Here is a 22,871-nt window from a genome sequence, read left to right as displayed (position 1 = left end):
TTTTTAGTCCTGGCCGCTGGACCTGTCTCTGAGCGGTTCATGTATTTTCCTTGGCTTCCCTTAGGCTACCTTGCATTTCTAGTGTATTGGGTTAATTCTTCTGAAGTTGCCCCTGTGCAGATTATATACATGACTTAGACCAGTTGCCTGTAAGTGTGATAGTATTTGGTCTTCCCAGGTGGCGCTAGTGGTAAAGAATCCATCTGCCAAGAAACTCAGGTTCAGTCCCTGGGTGGGGAAGATCCCCTGGAGAAGGAAATGGCAACCCACTCCAGTATTCTTGCCTGGAAAATTCCATGCGCATAGCAGCCTGGAGTCCATGAGGCTGCAGAGAGTCAGACACTACTGAGCCAGCCAGCCATACATGATAGTATTTAGACTGAGATGTTATTATATCTTTTGACTTTATTTTATCTGCAAAATAATAGTTCTGTCTACCCATTTGGTCTTTCTACAGTTCTTCACTAGTTAAATGTAACTCATTCTGGGAGTAGTAGTGACATCCAGCTGGTAACATTTTTTATTTTTTTAATAAATTACAGAACTCCATTGTTCCCATCTAAGAAAGGAAAGCTAAGAAGTTGCCTTAAGTAGGAAAGGCTTTGGGTATCCTTTCATTGGTCTGTAGAGTTAAGAGTGTAGGAGGGTTTTCGAAATGGCCTGGCAAAAATGAAATGTGATTTTGAAACAGTATCTTTGAGTGTTTGTTCACATGTATTAGTGGTTATTCCTTTCTTACAGCCATGCAGTATGCATATTTTATCTGGTTCTCCGAGCTTTGGACACACTGGAAGATGACATGACTATCAGTATAGAAAGAAAAGTGCCACTGCTACACAACTTCCACTCATACCTTTATGAGCCTGACTGGCGGTTCACGGAGAGCAAGGAAAAGGACCGACAAGTCCTGGAGGACTTCCCAACGGTAGTAGGACTAGTGGGGTGCAGTTGCGTGCATGATTGGTGGGGTGGCTGTCAGCCAGCTTGTGTGCCTGGTTGTCATTGTTTAGTTCCTAAGTTGCTTTTGCGACTCTGTGGACTGTAGCCCCCCAGGCTCCTCTGTCCATAGCATTCTCCAGGCAAGAATACTGGAGTGGATTGCCATTTCCTGCTCAGGGAATCTTCCCAAACCAGGGATCAAACTTGTGTCACCTGCATTGGCAGGTGTATTCTTTACTACTGAGCTGTGAGCCTGCAGGGAACTGCAAAACCAGCAGTCTCAGGACAGCATAGCATAATGTGGCGAAGGTGCATCAAGCCAGACTTTCTGGATTGGCGGCCCCACACTCTTGCTCACTAACTGGTGCTGCCTGTGATTCCATTCTTTGATCTATAAAATAGATTAAAAGTCCCTGTCTCCTAGTGTGGTTTCGAGGATGGAAAGAATTACCAATAGGTGGAGCTCTTGCTGCTGCTGCTAAGTCACTTCAGTCATGTCCGACTCTGTGTGACCCCATACATGGCAGCCCACCAGGCTCCCCCGTCCCTGGGATTCTCCAGGCAAGAACACTGGAGTGGGTTGCCATTTCCTTCTCCAATGCATGAAAGGGAAAAGTGAAAGGGAAGTCGCTCAGTCATGTCCGACTCTTAGCGACCCCATGGACTGCAGCGCACCACGCTCCTCCATCCATGGGATTTTCCAGGCAAGAGTACTGGAGTGGGGTGCCATTGCCTTTTCCAGGTGGAGCTCTTAGACAGATGTTATTTGCTGCTATGATTACCAGGATGTTGTTGGTAAGTCCAGCCTTTCTTCCTGTGGCAAGAGCTCTCAAATGCCAGTGTCCTGAAAGACGCTTTGTCCAGTTTGTGCACCCAAGAATGCAGCTGGCCACAGTCACCCCGCTGGCCTCTGGAGCACCCTGAGTCTGGTGGCAAACGGTGCAGCTCACAGTGGGTGGCAGTTGTGGAGTAGGGAGTGGGCTCTTTGCACCTGGACTGAGTGAGGACTGACGCAGGATGACCTCTGTCATCCGCAGCTGTGTGAGCTTGGATGCGCTCATTAACTTCCTCATGCCTGAGTTTCTGCCTTTGTAAAGTGAGAGCTGTGAGGCCTGAATGAGTTTATACATGTAAAGTACTTAGAGTAGTGTCTGGTACATACTGAGTGTTCTGTAAATATTAGGTATGTAGTCCATTCTGTTGGAGTAAAGTGGGTTCTAACTAAAATCTTGAGCTTTAGAAAATTTCACAGATTTCTTTTATGCATGTGCCTAGATCCTACTTTTCTAGGATTTTATCTTAGCAAAGTCATATCTTTATCATATCTTATCACATAAATAAGCGATTCTTCCATACCTTATAAATAAAGGTTTGATTTGGCCACATCTCAATGTTCCCTAGGGGCTTCCCAAGTGGCTCAGTGGTAGAGAATCCACCTACCAATGCAAGAGATGCAGGGTTTGATCCTGGGTCCAGAAGATCCCCTGGAGAAAGAAATGGCAACCCACTTCAGTATTCTTGTTTGGGAAATCTTCCAGACAGAAGAGTCTGGTAGGCTACAGTCCATGGGGTCGCAAAGACTCAGACATGACTGAGTGACTGAGCATGAGCACCAGAGGCTTTCTAGAACAATCATTGTTTGTGATGGGTTAAATTAGAGTACATCTTTTTCACCTGGTGCTAGTGGAGACTTGTAGTCTTAGAGATCTACCTCCAATCATAGCTTGAGGAATAACAAAGGGTTACTTTTAAATGATACTAGCAGTAATAGCATTCATTTATTGAGCTATGAGTTATGAAATGCATTTCATTATCGATTCATCATCTTCTTTATTTTATATTAATGGAGTTTAACATGTAATGTCTATGATACACTGTTCCCCATGTTTTGTATAGATGAAGAAACTGAAGCACAGTTTTAGTTTTAAGCCCCTTGCCTGAAATTACCTGTGAAGTTAAGTGGCAGGACCAGGATTCAAATCCAGAAAGCCTGCCTCCAGAACCCTCCTACTCAATTCCTGGTACGCTTTACTGTCCCTTTAAAACATGGTTAAAAGGAAAATTATGTGATTTGAGATAGTAGCATTAAAACATATACATTACCATATATAAAATAGATGGCCAGTGAATTCCCACACAGGGAATTTGCTGTGTGATGCAGGGAACCCAAAGCCAGTGCTCTGTGACAACCTAGAGGGGTGGGATGGGGAGGGAGGGTCAAGAGGGAGGGGACATATGTTTACCTATGGCTGATTCATGTTGATGTATGGCAGAAACCATTACAATATTGTGAAGTAATTATCCTCCAATTAAAAGTAAAATAAAGTTTTAAAGAAAGTAAAAGTTTACATATAGGTGAAGCGTTTTGATCATAGCTCCCAGGGTTTATTATTAGGGAGGTTTCTGTCTACATGCCCCTGTCACCCCTGTTGGGAATCTGGCCTTTCTCCATGATACCCGTGGACTCTCTTCCGTGTCTTCTCTTCTCATACTTAGCATCACTAGAGAGTGGCCCAGGGACCAAAAAGCGTACTATAGGTGGGAAACAGAATTACTTGGAGGCACAAGAGAAAGCACCTCCTGGGTGACCTTGCTGAGCAGAGGTCCCTCCCTCAGATTTCTGGGGAAATGGAGAGCTCTTCACTGTCACTCTTTCCTAGACATTTGTTTTCGTGGTCTGTACAACGATGTAGTAAGTACCAAAAAGCTGAAATTGGTTCACATTCAGCAGTGAAGTGTTTACCTTGGAGGGTTTGTTTTCAAGCCTAAGCTGCCCCTCCCCCAGCTGGCTGGCCTTGCCCCTTTTATAAATAGAACTGACCCAGCCCCGTTAGCTGTTGAAAGACCAGGTCCTCTCGAGATTCAGGGATTCAGATGACCTTTGGTAGAGTCGCTGATTTGCTTCAGTCCACGTGGGAATTGCCTTTGGGCTTTGTCTTGGAACAGCTGTTCTGGAAAGAGCAGTTCTGAAGAGATGGGATTGATTTTACGGATTTTAGGGGTTTAACAGTCAATGTTTATCAGAATAATCCTTAATATCTTAGGCTTCTGAGTTCTTTCAGTGCCCTGCAACCAGCTGAGTTTCCCTCAGGTCCTTACATTTAGGTGTTTCCTGAGGGAGTTTTTCTAACCTTTCTGTAAATGTAGACCAAGTCTACATGAGACCAAGATCTCACCCTTCAGATCCTTAGCCAAGTCTGTTCACTACTTTTCGTATTTTGTGGATAGTATATTATTTGAAAAGTTTCATGGTGTTTAATATTTTATTTTGACAACCTACAAACACTTCTTTGAACTTAAGTAAGATACTTATGCAGTAGCGATGAATTTTAAAAGCATCAATAATACTTTTTGACATTAAAGCTTGGGCTATGGGGGAAAAAAAAAAAACATTGGATAGCCTGCCTCAGATTGAACTAAACTGAGTTGTTTAAGAAATTAGAAAGTGTAGCCTTTATAATGGGTAAGACACTATAGCTTCATGTCATGAATTCAGAAACTGATGATGGAAAATGGTTGTCTGGTCTCCTCAGTGGAATATAAGCTCTTAGGGCAGGTCACCTGCCAGCTGTGCACCCCAGTACCCACAGCAGTGCTTGTTGCATAGGGAGCACCCAAGACTGCACAAATGAATCTTCATTATAATGAGGCTTGTCTGAAAATGAAGTGTTCTTCCTAAAATTCTTACACTTAGGTTCAGTTTTATGTTGAAGCTTCTCATTTCTCATTAATTGGGAAGGTGACCACATAATAAGACTTTACATCTTGAGTTTGGAGACTAGCATTTTTATACCCTTCTATTTTAACATGTGTGAAATTTGCTGAGCTTATTCTTCAGTATGTAGAAACATAGTATAACATAGATTTAGGCTTACTGCTGGATCATTTGGGGGTCTTCACTAACAAGTTCTGTTACAGCTCTGCTTTACGATCCGTAGGTACCATCTTGTTTCCCAGTTTTAACACGTTTCATATTTTCTGTTTTTTTACGACCTCCATTTCAGATCTCCCTGGAGTTTCGAAATCTGGCTGAGAAATATCAGACAGTGATTGTTGACGTTTGCCAGAAGATGGGCTTTGGGATGGCGGAGTTTCTGGATAAGCGCGTGACGTCTGAACAGGAGTGGGACAAGGTTAGTGTCCCTGTGGAGCATTGTCGGTGTGGGTGGCACCAATGAGCTGGCAGCACCCACCATGATGTTTAGGATGAAGAAGAAGTGGTGTTTTTACAACCCAGTGGTAATGTCTCCTCATAAACACTTAACAGTCTTATGTTACCACTGGGTTGTTTCTGAGGACTTAATACACAGAGCTTAAAACACATCCTCATTATATTAAAAAAAAACAAAGTACTACCATGACGTTCTTTTACATAATGAAGATTTGGAGACACTGCAAGATCTTAAAATGTCTTCAAGATTAAACTCTACTTAGTATTCTAGTTTCTGTTAGAATATTCCTTATTCCCTCAGGGCCTTTACTCCCAGTTTCAGATATCAGAAAGTTTACTGTACTCGGTTGTTTTTCCAATAACCTTTTATTCTACAAGCAGTGCATGTGCGTTGTACATATATATGTACAATATATATCTTTATATAATATAAATATTATATATATAATATAATATATATAGTATATATATATATATAGTAAAAAAAGAGAAGAAGAAGAAATATCACGTGAGCTAGAGATCACAGATCTCTGATGAGCCAGAGATCATTTTTGTTAAGTCTTTTGTATTCATTCTTCTTGGAATGTTTTTTACTGCTTACATGTACATGGTATATAATGTGTGTGTGTGTGTGTTTAAAGCAAAATGAGATCTTTTACACTCTCTTTGGAACCTGGTTTTTCGCAGCTAATGATTTCTAGTATTTCCCTTTTAGTAAAAGTTTCATTATTAAGCACTCTAAACATTTTCTTACAGTACTGTCACTATGTTGCTGGGCTAGTGGGAATTGGCCTCTCCCGTCTCTTCTCGGCCTCGGAGTTAGAAGACCCCTTAATTGGCGAAGACACAGAGCGAGCCAACTCTATGGGCCTTTTCCTGCAGAAAACAAACATCATCCGTGATTATCTGGAAGACCAGCGAGAAGGGAGAGAGTTTTGGCCTCAAGAGGTAACAGCTTCAGGGGGTTTGGGCAGAATTTTGAACGCTCTCTGACAACAAACCATTGAATCCTGTTGGTTGCAAGGGACAGAAACACAAATCAAGGCCCCTTAGACAGCACAGGAGAACGTGCAGACTAGGTTAGGGTTTAGTTTGCTTCAGGGAGACTGGCTGCATCCGTCTAGGAGTTCAGGCTGTGTCCCCTTTTTCTTGGACAGGCTTTCTCCACTGGTGGATATAACGTCCCGTGACTCACTCAGAGGCTTGGTTCCTGTGTCATAGTTTTTGGATTTTTCCAGATTCTCACCAAAGGGGAAAAAAAAAAAAAAGATGAGACACTCAAGCTTTACCCAAAACCCAGCTCGTGGATAACATGTCTAAAAGCACAAGCGACAGAACATCCCCAGGAGCTCCAGACCACGGATGGGTGCAGGCAGCACACCAGCTCCACAGACGAGAGCTCAGAGTCCGTGCAGGACAAAGCCAGAGCAGCTACAGGGAGATCAGATCAAACAGGTGTTCCTTGTCAGACTGTGTGTGAGTCCACGAGGGCCGCGGTAAAGCCTAGAGGGGCTGGAGTGGACGGGCCCGCTTGAGCTGGGCATGGACACTGACCAGCCAGGGTTCTCTTCCTGGACTGGGCCACATTGAGGAGTGAAATAAAAACTGAGCAGCTGGACCTAAGAGAGACCTAAGTGACATCAGCCAGATACAACGCATGGACTTTGTTTGTTTAAGGTCCTTATTGGAGGAAACTCAGTGGGAAAAAATCAGACAGTGGGACAGTATGGCTGCTAACTGGATAATCTGTATTAAACATTTACCTTTAGTTAACTTTTAGTTGTGATAAGATATATGTGCAAGAAAGGTTCCTGGTCTTTTAGAAATTCATAATAAAATATTAAATGATAACATATCAGTATAAAATGATAAATACAGTGATTATTGGGATTTTAAAATAATTTGGGGGCTGGGGCAGTAGAAGCCAAGCGTCAGTAACTGTTGAAGCTGGTGGATGGTTACATAGGTGCTCATTAACCTTTTTCTCCAGGTTCTGCAGGACAGTTGAGTACCATCAATCTGAGTGAGTTTAGGTGCATGTTAAGCATGGAGAACAAATTTGATTTTCCATTAAATCTCTTAGTCCTTTTAGGCCCAGTCATTTCTTTTGGGGAGTGTATAAAGTTATGCTGCTGCTGCTGCTAAGTCGCTTCAGTCGTGTCCGACTCTGTGCGACCCCATAGACGGCAGCCCACCAGACTCCCCCGTCCCTGGGATTCTCCAGGCAAGAACACTGGAATGGGTTGTATAAAGTTATAATAAGTGTTATTCTTTAGGAAGTTTAAGAATACCTAAGAATAAAAGTAAGTTATTTGCTAGCTTCAGAGAACCCTCTAAGTAATATCATTAAAGATCATCAAACCAATCCCGTTGTTCAAGTTGAGGCTGTTATTTCACTTTCAAGTTACTAAGATCAAGGAGGGTAACGTTCTTATAATAGACACTCAGCTCGTTTCCCCCGGATAACTTGTTCAGCCGTATTCTTATCAGAATTGGGAACATAAGGTTAATCATTAATTATTTTGAGGCCTGGACACCTTGCGAATGTTTAACGTTTATCTTACAATGCCGTTGTAGCTGATTTTGTTATAGCTGGTTATTTTTTCAGAAGTAGACAATTGCCTTGCGAAAATCAGGAGGCCTTTTTGGCCTGAGGTCATCAAAGTATTGCTCCATCTGTGCTGAACTAATTGTCCCAAAGGGACACTTTCCCAAACACTTAACCTACTCTTGGTTGTGGTTAGAGTGTAGTTATAATAGCCATTGCATGGTGGTTAAAACAGATTCAGTCTTGATGAAAGGTGAGGCAGCGGCAAGACAGACTTTGTATATCATAGTTCTTATTTGCAAAGGTCCTTTCATGTGGCTCGCGCATTGCTCCCTTATGCATATGCTGACTTGTCTTTAATCTGCTTATCTGTCCAGACTTGGAGCAAGTACGTGAAGAAGCTGGGTGACTTTGCTAAGCCAGAGAACATTGACTTGGCTGTGCAGTGTCTGAATGAACTCATCACCAACACACTGCACCACATCCCCGACGTCATCACCTACCTGTCACGACTTCGAAACCAGAGTATTTTTAACTTCTGTGCTATTCCACAGGTACTGAGCGAGGAGCCTGAGGAGAGGGCGGGATGCTGGGGGTGGGGACGATGGAAGGCATTGACTATTTTGGTCTATTTAGGAATGGAGAGTTCCTTAAAAGATGACTCTAGTGTATTTTCTTTCTTTGCCCCACAACCACCACACTCAGCTCAGCCTTGAGGTTAATTAAGTCTGTGCTTTTCCAAAAAATTCTAGAACCTATTTTCCCATTAGCTACTCTAAACTAGTTACTTTGATTCTTATCCTCACTATTTAAATCGAGGGCTTCAAGTCCAGATTTTATGAGTTCTGGGTGAAACACAGGTGAAGCTGTTATTAAAAAGTCGTAATTAAGCACTTAACTTTTGCTGTCCTTTTCCTAGATCTTGGGATAACAGAACATGAAACCTGAGCCTCTGAAACCTAGGAACTTAATTTTTAAATCCCTTTACCAATTATTTCAGTTTTTAACTCAAAGTGAAGAAAGTTACAGGATTTAGCTGATTTGGTAACTTGGTTTGGTCTTATTCTAATGACCAGTCTTGCCCAGCTGATGGAACTAAAACCTCTGTGCTGGACTTATATATGCCATGTGCTTAGTTGTGTCCAACTCTTTGCGACCCTATGGACTGTAGCCCACCGCACTTCTCTGTCCATGGGATTTTCCAGGCAAGAATAACAGAATGATTGTCATTCCCTTCTCCAGGGGACTTCCCAACCCAGGGATTGAACCTGGGTTTCCTGCATTGCAGGTAGATTCTTTACCACTGTGCCACCTGGGAAACCATATGCTGGAATTAGGTTTCCATCTATCCTAGAAATAATTTACCTTTTCAGCATGGGAGACCATACCCTCTCACACCCTACTTTTATCCCCCACAACCCCCTGTACTTTTTTTTTTTAATGTATAATGATTATGTTCATTGTAGGAAAAATAGGGAGAAAAAACAAAATAGTGAAAGTTTTTCAGATACTATTTTGGAAAATATGTTTTTCAGATCTAATAACTCATTACCTTAGCATGGAAAATGTTACATTGGATTGTGTGTGTTTTTTTTTTTTCAAATAAAAAGGAACTTTTGTGACTAAATTATAGAATTATTCAGGACTGCAAAGGGCGCTTGATTCTGTGTGTTGCTGAGAAAGGGAGGCATGGGAGCTGGGGTCGTCTTGGAGTGCTTTCTTTATGGGTGTTTTCTCTTGGCTAGCTGTATCTTAGCCCTTTGGCGCTCTCCGCCCATGTTCTCTTCCCGTCTCATGATGACTGGTTACAGTGCAGTTTCTCACATGTTTTCATGAAATGAGATGAACGTGTTTTCTGTCTCTCATTATCCATAGGTCATGGCCATTGCTACTTTGGCTGCCTGTTACAATAATCAGCAGGTGTTCAAGGGGGTGGTGAAGATTCGAAAAGGGCAAGCGGTCACCCTGATGATGGATGCCACCAACATGCCAGCTGTAAAAGCCATAATACACCAGTACATGGAAGAGGTGGGCTTTATTTAATAATGTTACTATTTAAACATTCCTTCATATTGGGATATTAGATGATCTCAACAACTCGCAGTGTTATGGCATAAAGACATGGGTTGGTGTCCTTTATTCCAGAAGAATATGCACAGGGAGCTGACTGTTGGGAGCTTCCTGGTGCCCTAGTCAGAGGGGATAAAGGAAGCCAGGTCTTACGATGGTGCTCCCAGGAGAATCATATTTTTTGAGTTGGAAGGTGAAGTTAGAGGCCAACCAGGCTTCTCCTTTTATGGCTGATGCATGTGAAGCCAGGTCTGTGGCTGATGACATAGCATCTGAGGGGATCCAGGATCGCAGGCCACACTTCCTGACACCCCGTCCAGTGCTTCATATTATGGCAAGGGCCTCAGTGGAGAATCCATCGTGGGGAATTTTGACAAAGGAAAACCAAGAGGCTGCAACTATTTCTAAATTTTGTAATGTTGATCTCATTTCATACGACAAAATGCATCCCATAAAACAGAGCATGCCTATTCTAGAATTTTTTCTTAGAGGTTGGGGCTCTCTACTTGCCAGGCCCTGAGCCTTACTTCTCAAGTGAGATGATTTAGCTTCCTCCTCTTCCGAGGACATTTAGTAGCGTCTGGAGACATTTTTGATTTTCACAGGGGGTGTGGGTGGCTACCGCCTTCCGCTGCATAGAAACCCGAGAGGCTTAGGTTTGTTCTTACTGAAGACTGAATTACTGCAGAAGCAGATGAAAACATAAGACCTCCCTCCCCACAGGTCACCACTGTCCCTAGTTTTCTGATCCTTCCAGTCCCTGGGTTATGTTTTGACAGGGATAAGATTTGTAAGAGCAGTTTTATCTAAAAATTCTATAATACAATAACTTCCTCTGATTTCCATTGCATATTGCACATTTTTCTTGTATTTCTTTCCTGTCCTCCATCTGCCAAATTTTAGATCTCTACATTTCTGTGTGAGGCACTCATAGAAGGTATACAGAGCAGGTTTTTTAAAAAACCCCAAATTCTTTTACTGACTAGATGAACATGTCCAGCTATTGACCAAAAAATAGCTATTGATGAGACTTGGGACATTGGGGTTCACTGTTTAGCCAGCACTTACTTGGGACTTTCTCTGTACCTGGCATAGCAGCCAAAAAGGTGGGTACTATTAATATCAAGGAAATTTGAGGCCCTAACACCATGGCTCAGGCCATAATTTGGACCCAGGTTTGGCTGACTTCAGAGCCACTGTTCACCACAATTCTAAAGGCTTGAATTACCCTTTCTAAATAGTGACATTTTAGGTACTGTTCCCATTTTATATAAATTAGAAACATGCTATGTAGTTTATAGTTCAGAGAATAGTTTTATAATTTTATTCTGATCATTGATTTTAGAAAACCATGTTTTTAAAATGTAGGCAGTTCCATTGCTGTATTAGAATTCATATTTTATTAGGTACTTTCCATCACTACTGGAATTAAAGCCTAGTTGGGATTCACAGTTTGACTTAGGGCAGAGCAGGGCAGGCCACACACAGCTGGCTGACCCCCTGATTTCATAAATGACTTTACATTAGGACACAGCCCCATCCATTTGTTTCTGTTATCGTCCATGGCTCCCAGGGCTCTTGAGCAGCAGGGCTGAGCAGCTATAACAGACAGGGCCCACAACGCTGAAAATACTTTTTTAGGCCCTTTAAGAAAAGTTTGCAGGGACGTCCCTGGTGGTCCAGTGGCCTAGACTCTGTGCTCCCCTTGCAGGGGGCCCAGATTTGATCCCTGGTCAGGGAACTAGATCCCACATGTTGACCTATTGACTTGCCACAACTAAGACCTGTTGCAATCAAATAAATAAATATAAAAAAGATAAATTATTTTATTTAAAATTACTCTAGTGAAACTTAAGGTATTTTAGAGGAAATATTAATAGCCATAAGTTTATTTGACTTAAACTGAAAATTTCCGAGTCTCAAGGAATGGAATGTGAAATGGTTTTAATGTCAGCCTTAAGGACATTTTGTTAATAAAGTTTCAAGTGAAGACTTTTAGTATGAAGTCCACAAGTTGTTGGGCATTTTGCTGGTGGCCAGAGGTTAGCTCGCATCCTGTCTCTCCTCGCTGAGCATGTAAGACGGGAAGACATTTACCCCTGGGCTCCCTGATTGCACATGTGTAGGGAATTCAAGGCTCTCACAAGTTTGAAGTGTGAAGGACGAGGTGGAGCAAAGCCCAGATCCCCTGAGCAGGGCAGCTGTTCCTCAGGGCCTCGTCCTCTGGAGCCGCCTCCACTGGAAGGCAGTCTGGGTACCTGGCAGCTGGTGAGAAGCTCCACCAGCTATTTTGGGACAAAAACAAATGCTCAGGCAAACAGCCAGAAACTTCTACTTCCTTCTCTGCTAAAGATGATTCCTTGGCAAGGACCAACTTTTTCTAGCAGGTGGAGCTTCCTGTTTGGCTGTGGTCCGTGCTCCTCAAACCCTGTGGATCCTCTCGACTCAGGGCGTAGTCCTGTGCCCCCCATCCGTGTCTTCCACAAGCGGGTTAGCGTTTCTGTTCTTGAGGCAGAATGCGTCTATCGCAGGATGCCCAGGTGGCGCCTGTGCGCACAGTTTGAAGAGCAGGCAGGGGATTGGATGTCTGAACTCTTTGTGTCCCCACCACCATGCTTGTGCTCTTTCCCTCCTGCCCTCCTCCCTGGCTACTCCACCCCAGCAAGGGTGATGGGTGAGAAGGGAGCCGAGGAGGCCCTTGGCCAGACCTGGGTGGTTTGGGGTGGGTGTTCTAGAAAAACTAAAGCTGATGCTTGGGCAGGAGGGGGTACTCAGGCTGAGGACAGAACATGGGAGCAGCATTCCCAGGCAGAGGGAATGGTGTGAATGAACAAGGAGGGGAACAGGAGCGGGTCGCAATATCGTTTTCCTCCACCACGTCACTCTGCTTGAGCCTCAACAAAGAATGTGGGTGCCACTGGCTTTTTGAGGTGCTGGGATAGAGCCCACTGGGACGGCCCTGCTGCTCCGGGATGGGCTAGGGGATCACCCAGGCTAGGCTGATATCCTGCCTTAGTAGTGGGGTGGTTTGGGGTTGTTACTTTTGTATTCTATGAGCCTCAGTTTTCTCACTGGTCAAATGGGCATAAAATGCCTAGCTGTTGCAGATTGTCGTAAGAAGTGAGCACAGATATTTATAAGGTTTTTAGGATTTACTGTGTTTTCCTCTTTCTTCAACAGATTTATCACAGAATTCCCAACTCTGACCCCTGTTCCACTAAAACACAGCAGATCATCTCCACCATCAGGACACAGAATCTCCCCAACTGTCAGCTGGTCTCGCGGAGCCACTACTCGCCCATCTACCTGTCGTTCGTCATGCTCCTGGCGGCCCTGAGCTGGCAGTACCTGAGCACCCTGTCCCAGGTCACAGAGGACTACGTTCAGACCGGGGAGCACTGACTGGCTCGGTCTGGAGACTGAACGCCCCTCTTCCCAAGCCCCTATCTGGGAAACAGACTGACCTTCTCTTCAGGGATGGATGTGGGCTCCTTCTCTTTTTTTCCCCTCCTGTTTTAATCCCTCAAAGAGTACTGTGGGCCTGGACCTTTAGAAACTGTGACCTGTGGTGGAGAAAAAGATAGGATTAAAGGGAAAGGACAGCTCAGGCACCTGTACTCACCTGTGCGGGGTGACTGACGCTGAACGTTCACGGCTGCCATCAGGGAAGGGGCTGCATCCGGGGCTGCAGAGGAGATCATAGTGTGAATACAGGCTAGAGTTACAATTAAATGTATTTAATGCAAAACAACTTTTGAATACCTATCACAGTAGAAAGTGAAGTGAATTTTCTTTCCATTCGCTTCTTGTTTTTTTTCCATCATTTTGTCTCTTCCAGTGGACTTGAATGTAGCAGGTGTGAATATTTGTAGAGTTCTAGGAAATATTCCTAAGAATGCAGACTGCCTGCTGCACATGAAGCCTAGGAGGCAACTTCTGGTGAAGTTGGCATCATTTCCTTGTTTACAGGGAGTTTAGGTTTCAGGATTGCCGTTGGTCCCTTCGTAGCAGGTGAGTTTCCAGTCAAAGCTAACGTTTTTGAGATTTTTATAATAAAGAATTGAATTATTCAGCGTTTGTCAAGGGTAGTTCACTTGAAGCCTGGACAGGCATGGCAGGTGTGGAACTCCAGGTATGGAGTTGGTGGTTGAGGGACGGTGGCAGGCTGCTGCCCCCAGAAAGCTGGAACCACCCGGCTGCCCAGCCCCACACTGTCCCTGCCAGAAAGGGAGCAAGGGCGTCCCTTCCACCGGCCTGCTGTGCTTCTGGCCAGTTCTATTAGCTGTGTTCAGACATTTTATTGAATTCAGAGGTTATTTTCAGCTTTGGGCTTGTTTCTCAAGAAAGGCAGATGTTTTTCTGGTGACTGGCTTGAACGCCGAGTGGCACTTAGCCCCATCCCACAGCACAATGGTCTGTCTCCCTTTTCCCCGAGGCATTGCTGAAGTTTGGGCCATGCCCACCCAGTGACTCCTGAGTCTCAGCACAGAGCCCAAGAATCCCTGTTGGAGGGCATGATAGAACTTTCCAGAAGCTGGGCTCTTGGTATATACAGTGCACAGTCCTATTTAGCTTCTGCTCTTTATGTAGTGAGTCACTGAAAGAGGTTTCTTCCAGCAAAAACTGGGTTTGCACTGCTCCACTCATACCCACACTGATTCTGGTCGTGTGGCTGCTGCTGGCCGTCTGATAATAGACTGATGGTTAGTTTGATAATAGACTTGGGGTTCGTGGAGGCTTCAGGTCCTCAGTTCATTTGAGACCAAAACCAGCCACCACACTGACCCAAAGTTACTTGCCACTTGGGAGCACGGCTCTAAGCCAGACTCAACAATTTTCCAAATATTTGTAATTTAAGCACCAAAACTTAGTCTCAATATTCCAAGGTAGGTTGTTAAGATTTGTATGTTGAAACCTATTAGTTCTGCTAAAGTTCACGTAGGACGCGGGACAAGCTGGTGGTAACAACCTTGGTCTGAGGATGCACTGGAAGATTCCTCGCTCAGCTGTGGGCTGTGGGGCTTTCTGAACCTCTGGGTGGTGTGGGTCCCTCCCAGCTGTAAAGCTGTTGGGGATCTTGGCCCTGGTACACACTCCTAAGCTCTTTGGAAGAACATTTGCCTTCTAAATGTTTCTCTACTATTGATATAATTCAATACAGGATGTCCAGTTAAACTTGAATTCCAGATAAACTTTTTTCTAGTATAATTATATCCCAAATGTCACACAGGGCATATTTATGCTTTAAAAAGGAGTTCTGGGACTTCCCTAATGGTCCAGTGGTTAAGAATCTGCCTGCTAGTGTAGGGGACACGGGTTCAATCCCTGGTCTGGGAAGATCCCACATACTCAGAGCAACTAAGCCCATGCTCCACAACTACTGAAGCCCGCATGCCTAGAGCCCCTGCATTCAACAAAGAGTAGCCCTCCCTCACTGCAACTAGAGACGGCACATGCATAGCGTCTCCGGACACCCAGCATAGGCCAAAAAATAAATTTTTTAAAAAGGACTTCTGAATTCAAATTGGGCATCCTGTACTTTTAGTCTCTAAATCTGTCAGCCCTGCCCTCTACTCTGCACTTTAATTATATGTATGGCATCCTTGGTAGAGTCTACTTGGCTCCTACTTCCAGAGAGAAATTTTAAGTTGTCCTCACAGGAGTTTCTGACAAGCTGAATCTAGGGCTTTAATTCAAGAAGCTCACAGAGCCCAACCCCATTTGGGCAGCTTTCTGGAGTTGTAACTAAGACCTGACCCACAAACACACCCACCCTTCCCTGGGAAACTGCTTTGAAGCCCCCATCTTCTATTTACTGGGCCCCTTCTCTGGGGCTGGGGGTGTAGCGGGAGGAGGAGTGGCTGGATGTTTGTTAATTAACAGGCATTCTAGGTTCTTAGTTTGGGGAACAGAGCTCTCAGGCTGATTCTTAAACTTCAGTGAACTGCCTGAAGGTTCCAGGTTTTCTTATAGTTGTCTCATAGTTTTTTCCTAGTCATGTATGGATGTGAGAGTTGGACCATAAAGAAGGCTGAGCACCAAAGAATTGATGCTTTTGAACTGTGGTGTTAGAGAAGACTCTAGATAGAGAGTCCCTTGGACTGCAAGGAGATCAAACCAATCAATTCTAAAGGAAATCAATCCTGAATATTCATCGGAAGGACTGATGCTGAAGCTGAAACTCCCAATACTGTGGCCACCTGATGTGAAGAACTGACTCACTGGAAAAGACCTTGATGCTGGGAAAGATTGAAGGCAAGAGAAGGGGATGACAGAGGATGAGATGGTTGGATGTCATTATCAACTCAGTAGACAAGAGTTTGAGCAAGATCCAGGAATTGATGATGGACAGGGAAGCCTGGTGTGCTGCAGTCCATGGGGTCACAGAGTTGGACATGACTGAGTGAACTGATGCTTTCTCAGGAGACCTGGGGAGGTGCCTCAAAACCTGCATTTTAACAGGTCCCTGACAGTCTTCTTTAACTGCGGACTCAGGTCTGGCCCCAAATTCTGCATTTCTTAGAACCTTGGAGATGGCAGTGCTGCTGGCCCATGGGCCAGTCCTGAGTAGCAGGGCTCTCAAGTGAAGCGTTCTGATGCATGCTCTGAGTGGGTTAGGCTGATCGACCTTTGCTCCCACTTCTAACAAAAATATGCCCGCCTCCACTTAAAGAACGAAAAGGCACTGTCACTTCCAACCGTCCTCTTGCTTTGAGGCACCCAAGAAAAAGTGAGCCGAGGTGACAAGGTGGTAATCAGTGTGGCAAATTTTTTACTGAAGTAGTGACATCAATCCCAATCCTAAATTCTGCTTTTTGTTTCATAGCAATGATTCCTTAGGCCAAGCACGAAGATACCCTAAGGTCCGTTCTGGCCCACTTAGTGCATCTCTGCTAGCTTCCGGGTAAGGATGGAGGTGCCGGTGGGTACATAGCATGGATTGGAGAAAGTAGGAAATGAGATTATTCAACTCACGTGTGGGAATGGGTAGAAAATGTTAGAACCGAGGTTATGCATGTTTCCCGGTTGAAATTGTACAAATAATGCAATGATATATCTACAGCTCTAAACCTCATTAAACATTCTGTAAGTACTGGGTTCCACCAGTTTTTCCAATGTTAACCAGAAGTATAAGAGCTTGTATGAGGTAGTTCTGATCCTAACTTCTGAGGCACATCCAAAGGCCAACCTCCCCGCTTCTCAGAAGAGCACTGGTCCAGCTCCCAGTCGTGGAGGGGAAGTGATCTGTGGTATCAACAGGCCAGTGATGGTGGTGATGGCGGGAGAGGAGTGGATGTTGCCAATTCTAATGGCCTCCTGATCCCTCAGGAACTGGTGTCCTTCGTGTATGTATGTTCCTGTGATTTTGCAAAGATTGAGGGCAGGAGGAGAAGGGGACGACAGAGGATGAGATGGTTGGATGGCATCACTGAGTCAATGGACACGAGTTTGGGTAAACTCCAGGAGTTGGTGATGTACTGGCAGGCCTGGCGTGCTGTGGTTCATGGGGTCACAAAGAGTCGGAAATGACTAAACTGAAACTTCCTGCGTGTTATCTAGGACAATGCAAAAGAATACAAAGGAATATGTAATTTTCAAACATTTATTTGGCTGCACTGGATCTTAGTTGCAGCATGTGGGATCTAGTTACCTGACCAGGGATTGAATCGGGCCCCTGCATTGGGAATGCAGTCTCAGTCACTGGGCCACCAGGGAACTCTCAGAAATAAGTAATTCTTAACCAGCAATGTAAATCCAAGAGACCAGGAGCTCATAAAACCACACATGGACTCTGCTTCCACCCAGCTGCAACGCTGGAGGGCCCCAGGACACTGGCCTTGGAAGAGGACCGGTTATACCACCAGTCCCCCATGCCTGCAGGGCTCCTCAGGTCACTGCTGGTGTATGGCTGGTAAAAAGAGGTAAGAGTTCTTACCTTAATAAAACAGGGACAGAGCTGCTTAATCAACAGAAGACGGCTGATGAGAATGACAGGAAAATAGGAGATGAGGTACCATGCTTTGAAAGTACAGCAGCAGCAACGTAGTTAAAACTAGGTATTTATTTTGTTCCACTCAACTGAGACAAGACATCCCTGGTTAGAGGTTCGAGGGCACCCAGATTCATGGGAACATGATTCTTTCTGGGGGATAAGGAGAGACAGCAGCTAGAAGTCCACAGACAGTGACACACAATCTTGGAGATACCACCAGAACGCAGACTTCACACTGAAGGAGAGGCTTTTTATTGGCAGCCATTCCTTGTGTTAACAGGGTGAAGCAGTGATTGCAAAAGGTACAAGTTGGCTTCCTGCCAAACTAGTTTCACTGTGGATTAGAAGGCACCGAGGTCAGTCAAGTCACAACCGCCTTGTCTGAAGGAGACAATCCGTACAAGTAGTACAGTGCTTCCATCTCATTCACATGATTAGCCAAGGTGCACAAAAAGAAAACTTAGAAGGATCACAGCAAGGACAGGACTGGAGAGGGTGAGCCATGCTGTGACGCGCGACAGATGCAGGGGACCTGGGAGAACAACAGGGCTTTCTCCAAAGGGCTGCCCCACGGTCTCTTCTCAGATCTGTCCCACTCCAGATCCAGAAAGCGCCTGCTTGTGCAGGGATCTAACTAGGAACTCTGCTTTCCATTCTAGGAAATCTACAAACCCTTTAAGGTCTCGCTCCCTGGTGATGCAGAGGCGGGGGTGGGGGCAGTACAGAAGTGGTCAGGGCAGAAGCAGGGGCCGCAGGCACTACACAGTTCGTCTACGGGGAAAGGTTCGCTCTGCTTCGGCAGTGGCTTGTGTGTCTACATGTTCGTGCTGGGGCAGCAGTCTGTCCCTGGGCAGGCCTGGCTGTGTGTCTGGAAGACAGACTGGATGGCAGACACACAGCTTGGCCCAACCCAGTCTTCTTCAGACCCTGTCTAAAAACCCTTATATCTTATCATAATTCAAAAAATAAAAGACATCCCACTCCCCCCAGTCCCCCCACCTCATCCCCAGTCCAAGTGGCTGTATTTAGGGGAAAACTGGCCCTGGGCCACCAGACAGGCCCCCAAGCAGATCAGATCTTCTAGTACTGATGAGTGCACGGCATTCCAGCCACGATTTCCGACTCGATTCCACAGTGGTCCTGTCCTCTGAGGATTTTGAAGAAGCCTGGAAAGCAAAAGTAAGATGCATTTAGTCTGCTTGGATTCTGATCTTTGCTAACATACCCAGCGTGCATGCTCAGTCGTGTTTGACTCTTTGTGATCCCATGGACTATAGCCCACCAGGCTCATCTGTGCATGAGATTTCCCAGGCAAGAATACTGGAGTGGGTTGCCATTCTCTTCTCCAAGGGATCTGCCCTACCCAGGGATCAAACCCACATCTCCTGTGTCTCCCGCATCAGCAGGCGAATTCTTTACCACTGAGCCACCTGGGAAGCCGCAGACCCACCCCTGAAAGACGGGGGAGTGGAAGTCACAAACCAGCCCCAAAGCTGTCACCAACCGGCACACAAGGTGCTCGGCGGGCTTCCACTTACCCTCCCACCCAGCCCTGTATCAGACTTCTGGACGGTATGGGCCCCCGCCCCCTGCGGAGCCAGGACGAGCACACCTGGCTTGAGGCCATGCCCCCATCCACACACCCTATTGGGAGCAGAGGCTGCCCCTGTGGCAAGGGGAAACCCCAGGTCCCCAGCACAGCTGGTGGACACGATGCCCACTGTGCCCTGGCTTGGGCGCCTTCTCAGTGGGGACTGTGCTCACCATTGTCACCCCAATCAGTGTTCCAGGAGTTGCCGACCAGCCAGTAGGGGGTGCCGTTCTCCACTCCCCAGCCTAGGATGCGGATGGCGTGGCCTCCCATGATCTCTCCAGAGACGTGCTGGTACACCCCTGGGGGAGGACAAGACCCTTCAGACTCAGCCTGGGCACCGCTGGTCTCCCACGGCAGCCCGCCCGCTCAGCTGGCCAACCCCACACAGGCCAGATAGAGCCAGAGGAAAGGACGGGCCCTGGTGTTCCATGGGAAGACTCCAGGGATTCCCATAACATCCGGGAATTACTTAAATATATTTTTGAAAGCCCAGCACACTTAAACATGGGGGATAAATATTAAGATGGAGTGCAATACAATGTGCTTGTTGGCTGCCTTTTAAATTAGAAACTCTGACACATTAAAATATCAACGATTATTTTTTTACATACTAGGACTCCATGCAATGACTTGTCAAAGGCATTCTGTGGCTTAAGAGTTTTAAATTGCTAATCTGGGGCACAGCATGCAGACTGGGTGCTGTGGGAGAGGGCTGGGCTGGCAGCTGCAAGTCTGACTGATGGGAAGAGATACCGGCTAAGGTGCTCAGAGGACCACCAGGTTACTGATGAATGACTGTCCAATCAGAAATGTGTTCTCTTTTATAACACTAGTGGAAGTTAAGAACTGCCAGGTTTATAATTTTTTTCTCGCCAGGCAACTTGGTCTTTTTTTTTTTTTAAATGACTGGAGAGCTTTGAGTTTTTGAACAAGCAGAATACAAAATGAGACAGAAATCCTCAGCACAGACCGTTTGTCTGGAACAGGGGATTTCTAAGACAGCTCTTGGGTGGGGACCATCCTGCTCCCTTCCCACTTTGAGTCCCCACAGAAAGGTGTTCCCTGTTTCCTCACCCACTGGGGGCTGGGAACAAGGCTAAGACTTTGTCAAGACAAAGATGACAGAGGAGGTCACTCAGTGCAGACACGGGAAACCTGCGGACGTGCTGGGGAAGTGATAGAGCTGGAGAGATGGGGCCGGCGGCTCCAGAAGGAGCAGAAAGGAGGAGACGCTTGGGAGGAGCAGGAGTTGGCCACAGATAGGGCGGGTGCGAGGGGCTGAGAGAGTGGCCAGCAGTGTGCGGCACTGCTGGAGGCCCAGCGCCCACCCAGGACATCCTGCCAGCCAGGAACCCATACCTGCGTCCCCGGGTGCTGTCGGTTGGGTCGGGGCGGGGGGGATACACACCAGACTTGTATAGCAGGAAGTCCGAGTACACAGAGAAGGCCCCCTCGACTGGGCCATTTTTGTAGATCTCTGCCATGATCTCCTTCTCGTTGTTGGCGACGCTGTAGGAACTGCATCCTGCGAAGAAACCAACCAAGTGGGGCAGGTGCCTCCGGCAGGGGGTCAACCACTCCCTGATTCATGGGGTTCCAGCAGGCAGGATCTTGGGGTGGGGGTGTGTGTGTGTGTGTGTGTGTGTGTGTGTGCACACATGCATGCGCAGTAAGCATGAGGCCCTAGAAGCAGGGCAGGAGCAGAAGGCTCCTAGGCCAGATTACTCCCCCGTGACTGAGGGGTTTGGTCTCTTTCTTCCGAGACTGAGGGTCTAAGACTCCGTTCAGGGTGGAGACACGCAGAGAACACTGCTGCTCCCTCCCATCAAAGAGGCACTAACCGCATCGCTTCTCCTGACCTATGACTCCAACGCTCTGGCCTCCTCCTTCAGCTTCCCTGGGGAGGGGCGGGGGTCGCCCACCCCACTTACCAAAATGCTTGTCTTCTTTGTAGGACGGGCTGTAGCCGGGCTCACAGGTCTTGCTGCACTTGGGGGTGTCCCCCTCACCGGTGCACGGGGGCCGGGAGCCGTTCACATGGTGCTCACAGGGAGGGATGGAGTACGGTCTGCAACCTGGGGGCCAAGGAGAAAGGTGGTGTCAGCAGGAAGCCCCTCAGAGGCCAGACAGAAGAATCAGGGCGAGAGCTCATGAGAACGGAAGTCGCCCAGAGTCTATGGCGCCAACACTGCCCTCTTCCAGTTGCTGACTCTGTGTACACAGGGCTGCCCTGTCTTCTACCTGAGTTTTCAGCCCAGAGTTCAATGTACCCTCAACCCTGATCTTCACTTTATAGGGGAAAATGAGACCACTATTACTCCTGCTTATAAAATCCATCTGGCTGGACGGGAGCTAAAGGCAGACACTCACCTACATGCGAGTTATAGAGGCCCCCGGACACTAAGCCTTTCTTTGTCCAGAAGTTCCAGGCTCCAGGGGGAAACCCGCCGTTACAGCTGAGAAAAGAGCCACTCATTAAACAGTGTGAGAGTTGTCCTGGCTGCTCCCAGACCACCACTCACTGCACCCATCACCACCTTTAGCAGATCCCCAAAATCCCCTAATTCTCCTCCTGATAGTCACTTCCTGCTGGGAATCACCCAGGACTGCCCACCAAGTACTTTCATAATCAGAAGTACTTTCATAATCATGTGCTCACCAGGAGGCTGTGTCTTCTCTCTGGACAGGGGTTCTCAAAGGGCAGCACATGAGAATCCCTGGGGCTATGTTACAAATAGCAATTCCAGGGATTTCATTGCTGTGGGCTGAGACCTACGCACTCCCTTTTTACTTTCTTTTCAGGCCCCAGGTTTTTCTAATCTGCAGCCACATCTGAGAACCACTGTTGCACCAGAACTGGCAGAAAACGGAGCTGTGTTCCTAATGTAGCTTATCTGGGAATCCATCAAACCTCAGTTACAGAGGAGGAGACACGCCCCAAGCTGTTCCCTGAGGAACAGAAAAGGAGAAGCAGCACAATAAAACCCAGAAACTAAACCAGGAACATCTGTTTTCCCCCAACCGAGCCCCAGTCCAGCCCTGTGGGGGCCCAGCCTGGTTTCAGGAGCCTCCTAAAAGCAGTATCTCCCAGGGTCGGCTTCCAGATGCCCTGGGGCCCCATCGTGTCTTGGTAGAGATATCTCCTGCCCGAGGGAGTGTCATGCCTGTCCTCTACAGGGAGCCCTCCGGTCCACATCCACCCACACGTCTCCTGGGGAAGCTCCCAGGGGCTTCGACTCACCCGTCCCCACACTCGCCACCACAGCAGGTCAGCATGTCCTCAGCGGACACCTCCACGTTGACACGCCCATTGCTGTGGATGCAGATCCGGTCAGAAATGGCTTCCACAGCCCCGAACGCCTGCAGGAACAAGCCCCCCGAGGTGAGCCCCACTCCGTGCTGTGGTCCCTCCAGCCTGCAGCGAGGAGACCACAGTTGACACCTCTGGCCTTCCTGGTGGCTTGCTTCCCTCAAGGCAGCTGGGGGTCCTGGGGCTCAAGCTGGGCTTTAAAGCAAGAGACCAGTTCACCGCAGACCTGTACCTGGGCATTTGGTC

At 46.7% G+C, this 22,871-nt stretch overlaps 2 protein-coding genes across 3 annotated transcripts in view; one reads left to right on the top strand and one right to left on the bottom strand.

Moving 5' to 3' along the window:
- FDFT1 (farnesyl-diphosphate farnesyltransferase 1) overlaps nucleotides 1-13,800 on the top strand; it is a 26,713-nt gene extending 12,913 nt beyond the window's left edge. The window contains exons 3-8 of the mRNA XM_010840266.1: nucleotides 742-925; nucleotides 4,944-5,072; nucleotides 5,867-6,058; nucleotides 8,036-8,212; nucleotides 9,534-9,686; nucleotides 12,909-13,800. Coding sequence (XP_010838568.1) covers nucleotides 742-925; nucleotides 4,944-5,072; nucleotides 5,867-6,058; nucleotides 8,036-8,212; nucleotides 9,534-9,686; nucleotides 12,909-13,130 — 1,057 coding nt within the window. The 3' untranslated portion in view covers nucleotides 13,131-13,800. The remainder of the gene's footprint in view (nucleotides 1-741; nucleotides 926-4,943; nucleotides 5,073-5,866; nucleotides 6,059-8,035; nucleotides 8,213-9,533; nucleotides 9,687-12,908) is intronic.
- A 3,521-nt stretch (nucleotides 13,801-17,321) lies between these two features.
- Nucleotides 17,322-22,871, bottom strand: part of CTSB (cathepsin B) — a 21,502-nt gene continuing 15,952 nt past the window's right edge. For both annotated transcript variants that reach the window (XM_010840263.1, XM_010840264.1), the window contains 6 exons: nucleotides 22,557-22,675; nucleotides 21,686-21,771; nucleotides 21,247-21,390; nucleotides 20,724-20,840; nucleotides 19,486-19,614; nucleotides 17,322-18,887 (listed from right to left, as the gene is read on the bottom strand). In XM_010840263.1, the coding sequence (XP_010838565.1) occupies nucleotides 18,802-18,887; nucleotides 19,486-19,614; nucleotides 20,724-20,840; nucleotides 21,247-21,390; nucleotides 21,686-21,771; nucleotides 22,557-22,675 (681 nt within the window). In that variant the 3' untranslated portion in view covers nucleotides 17,322-18,801. The remainder of the gene's footprint in view (nucleotides 18,888-19,485; nucleotides 19,615-20,723; nucleotides 20,841-21,246; nucleotides 21,391-21,685; nucleotides 21,772-22,556; nucleotides 22,676-22,871) is intronic.

This window comes from Bison bison, unplaced genomic scaffold, assembly GCF_000754665.1.
Source record: "Bison bison bison isolate TAMUID 2011002044 unplaced genomic scaffold, Bison_UMD1.0 scf7180017864143, whole genome shotgun sequence".
NCBI classification, from domain to species: Eukaryota; Metazoa; Chordata; class Mammalia; order Artiodactyla; family Bovidae; genus Bison; species Bison bison.
This window is presented reverse-complemented; position numbering and strand designations above follow the sequence as displayed.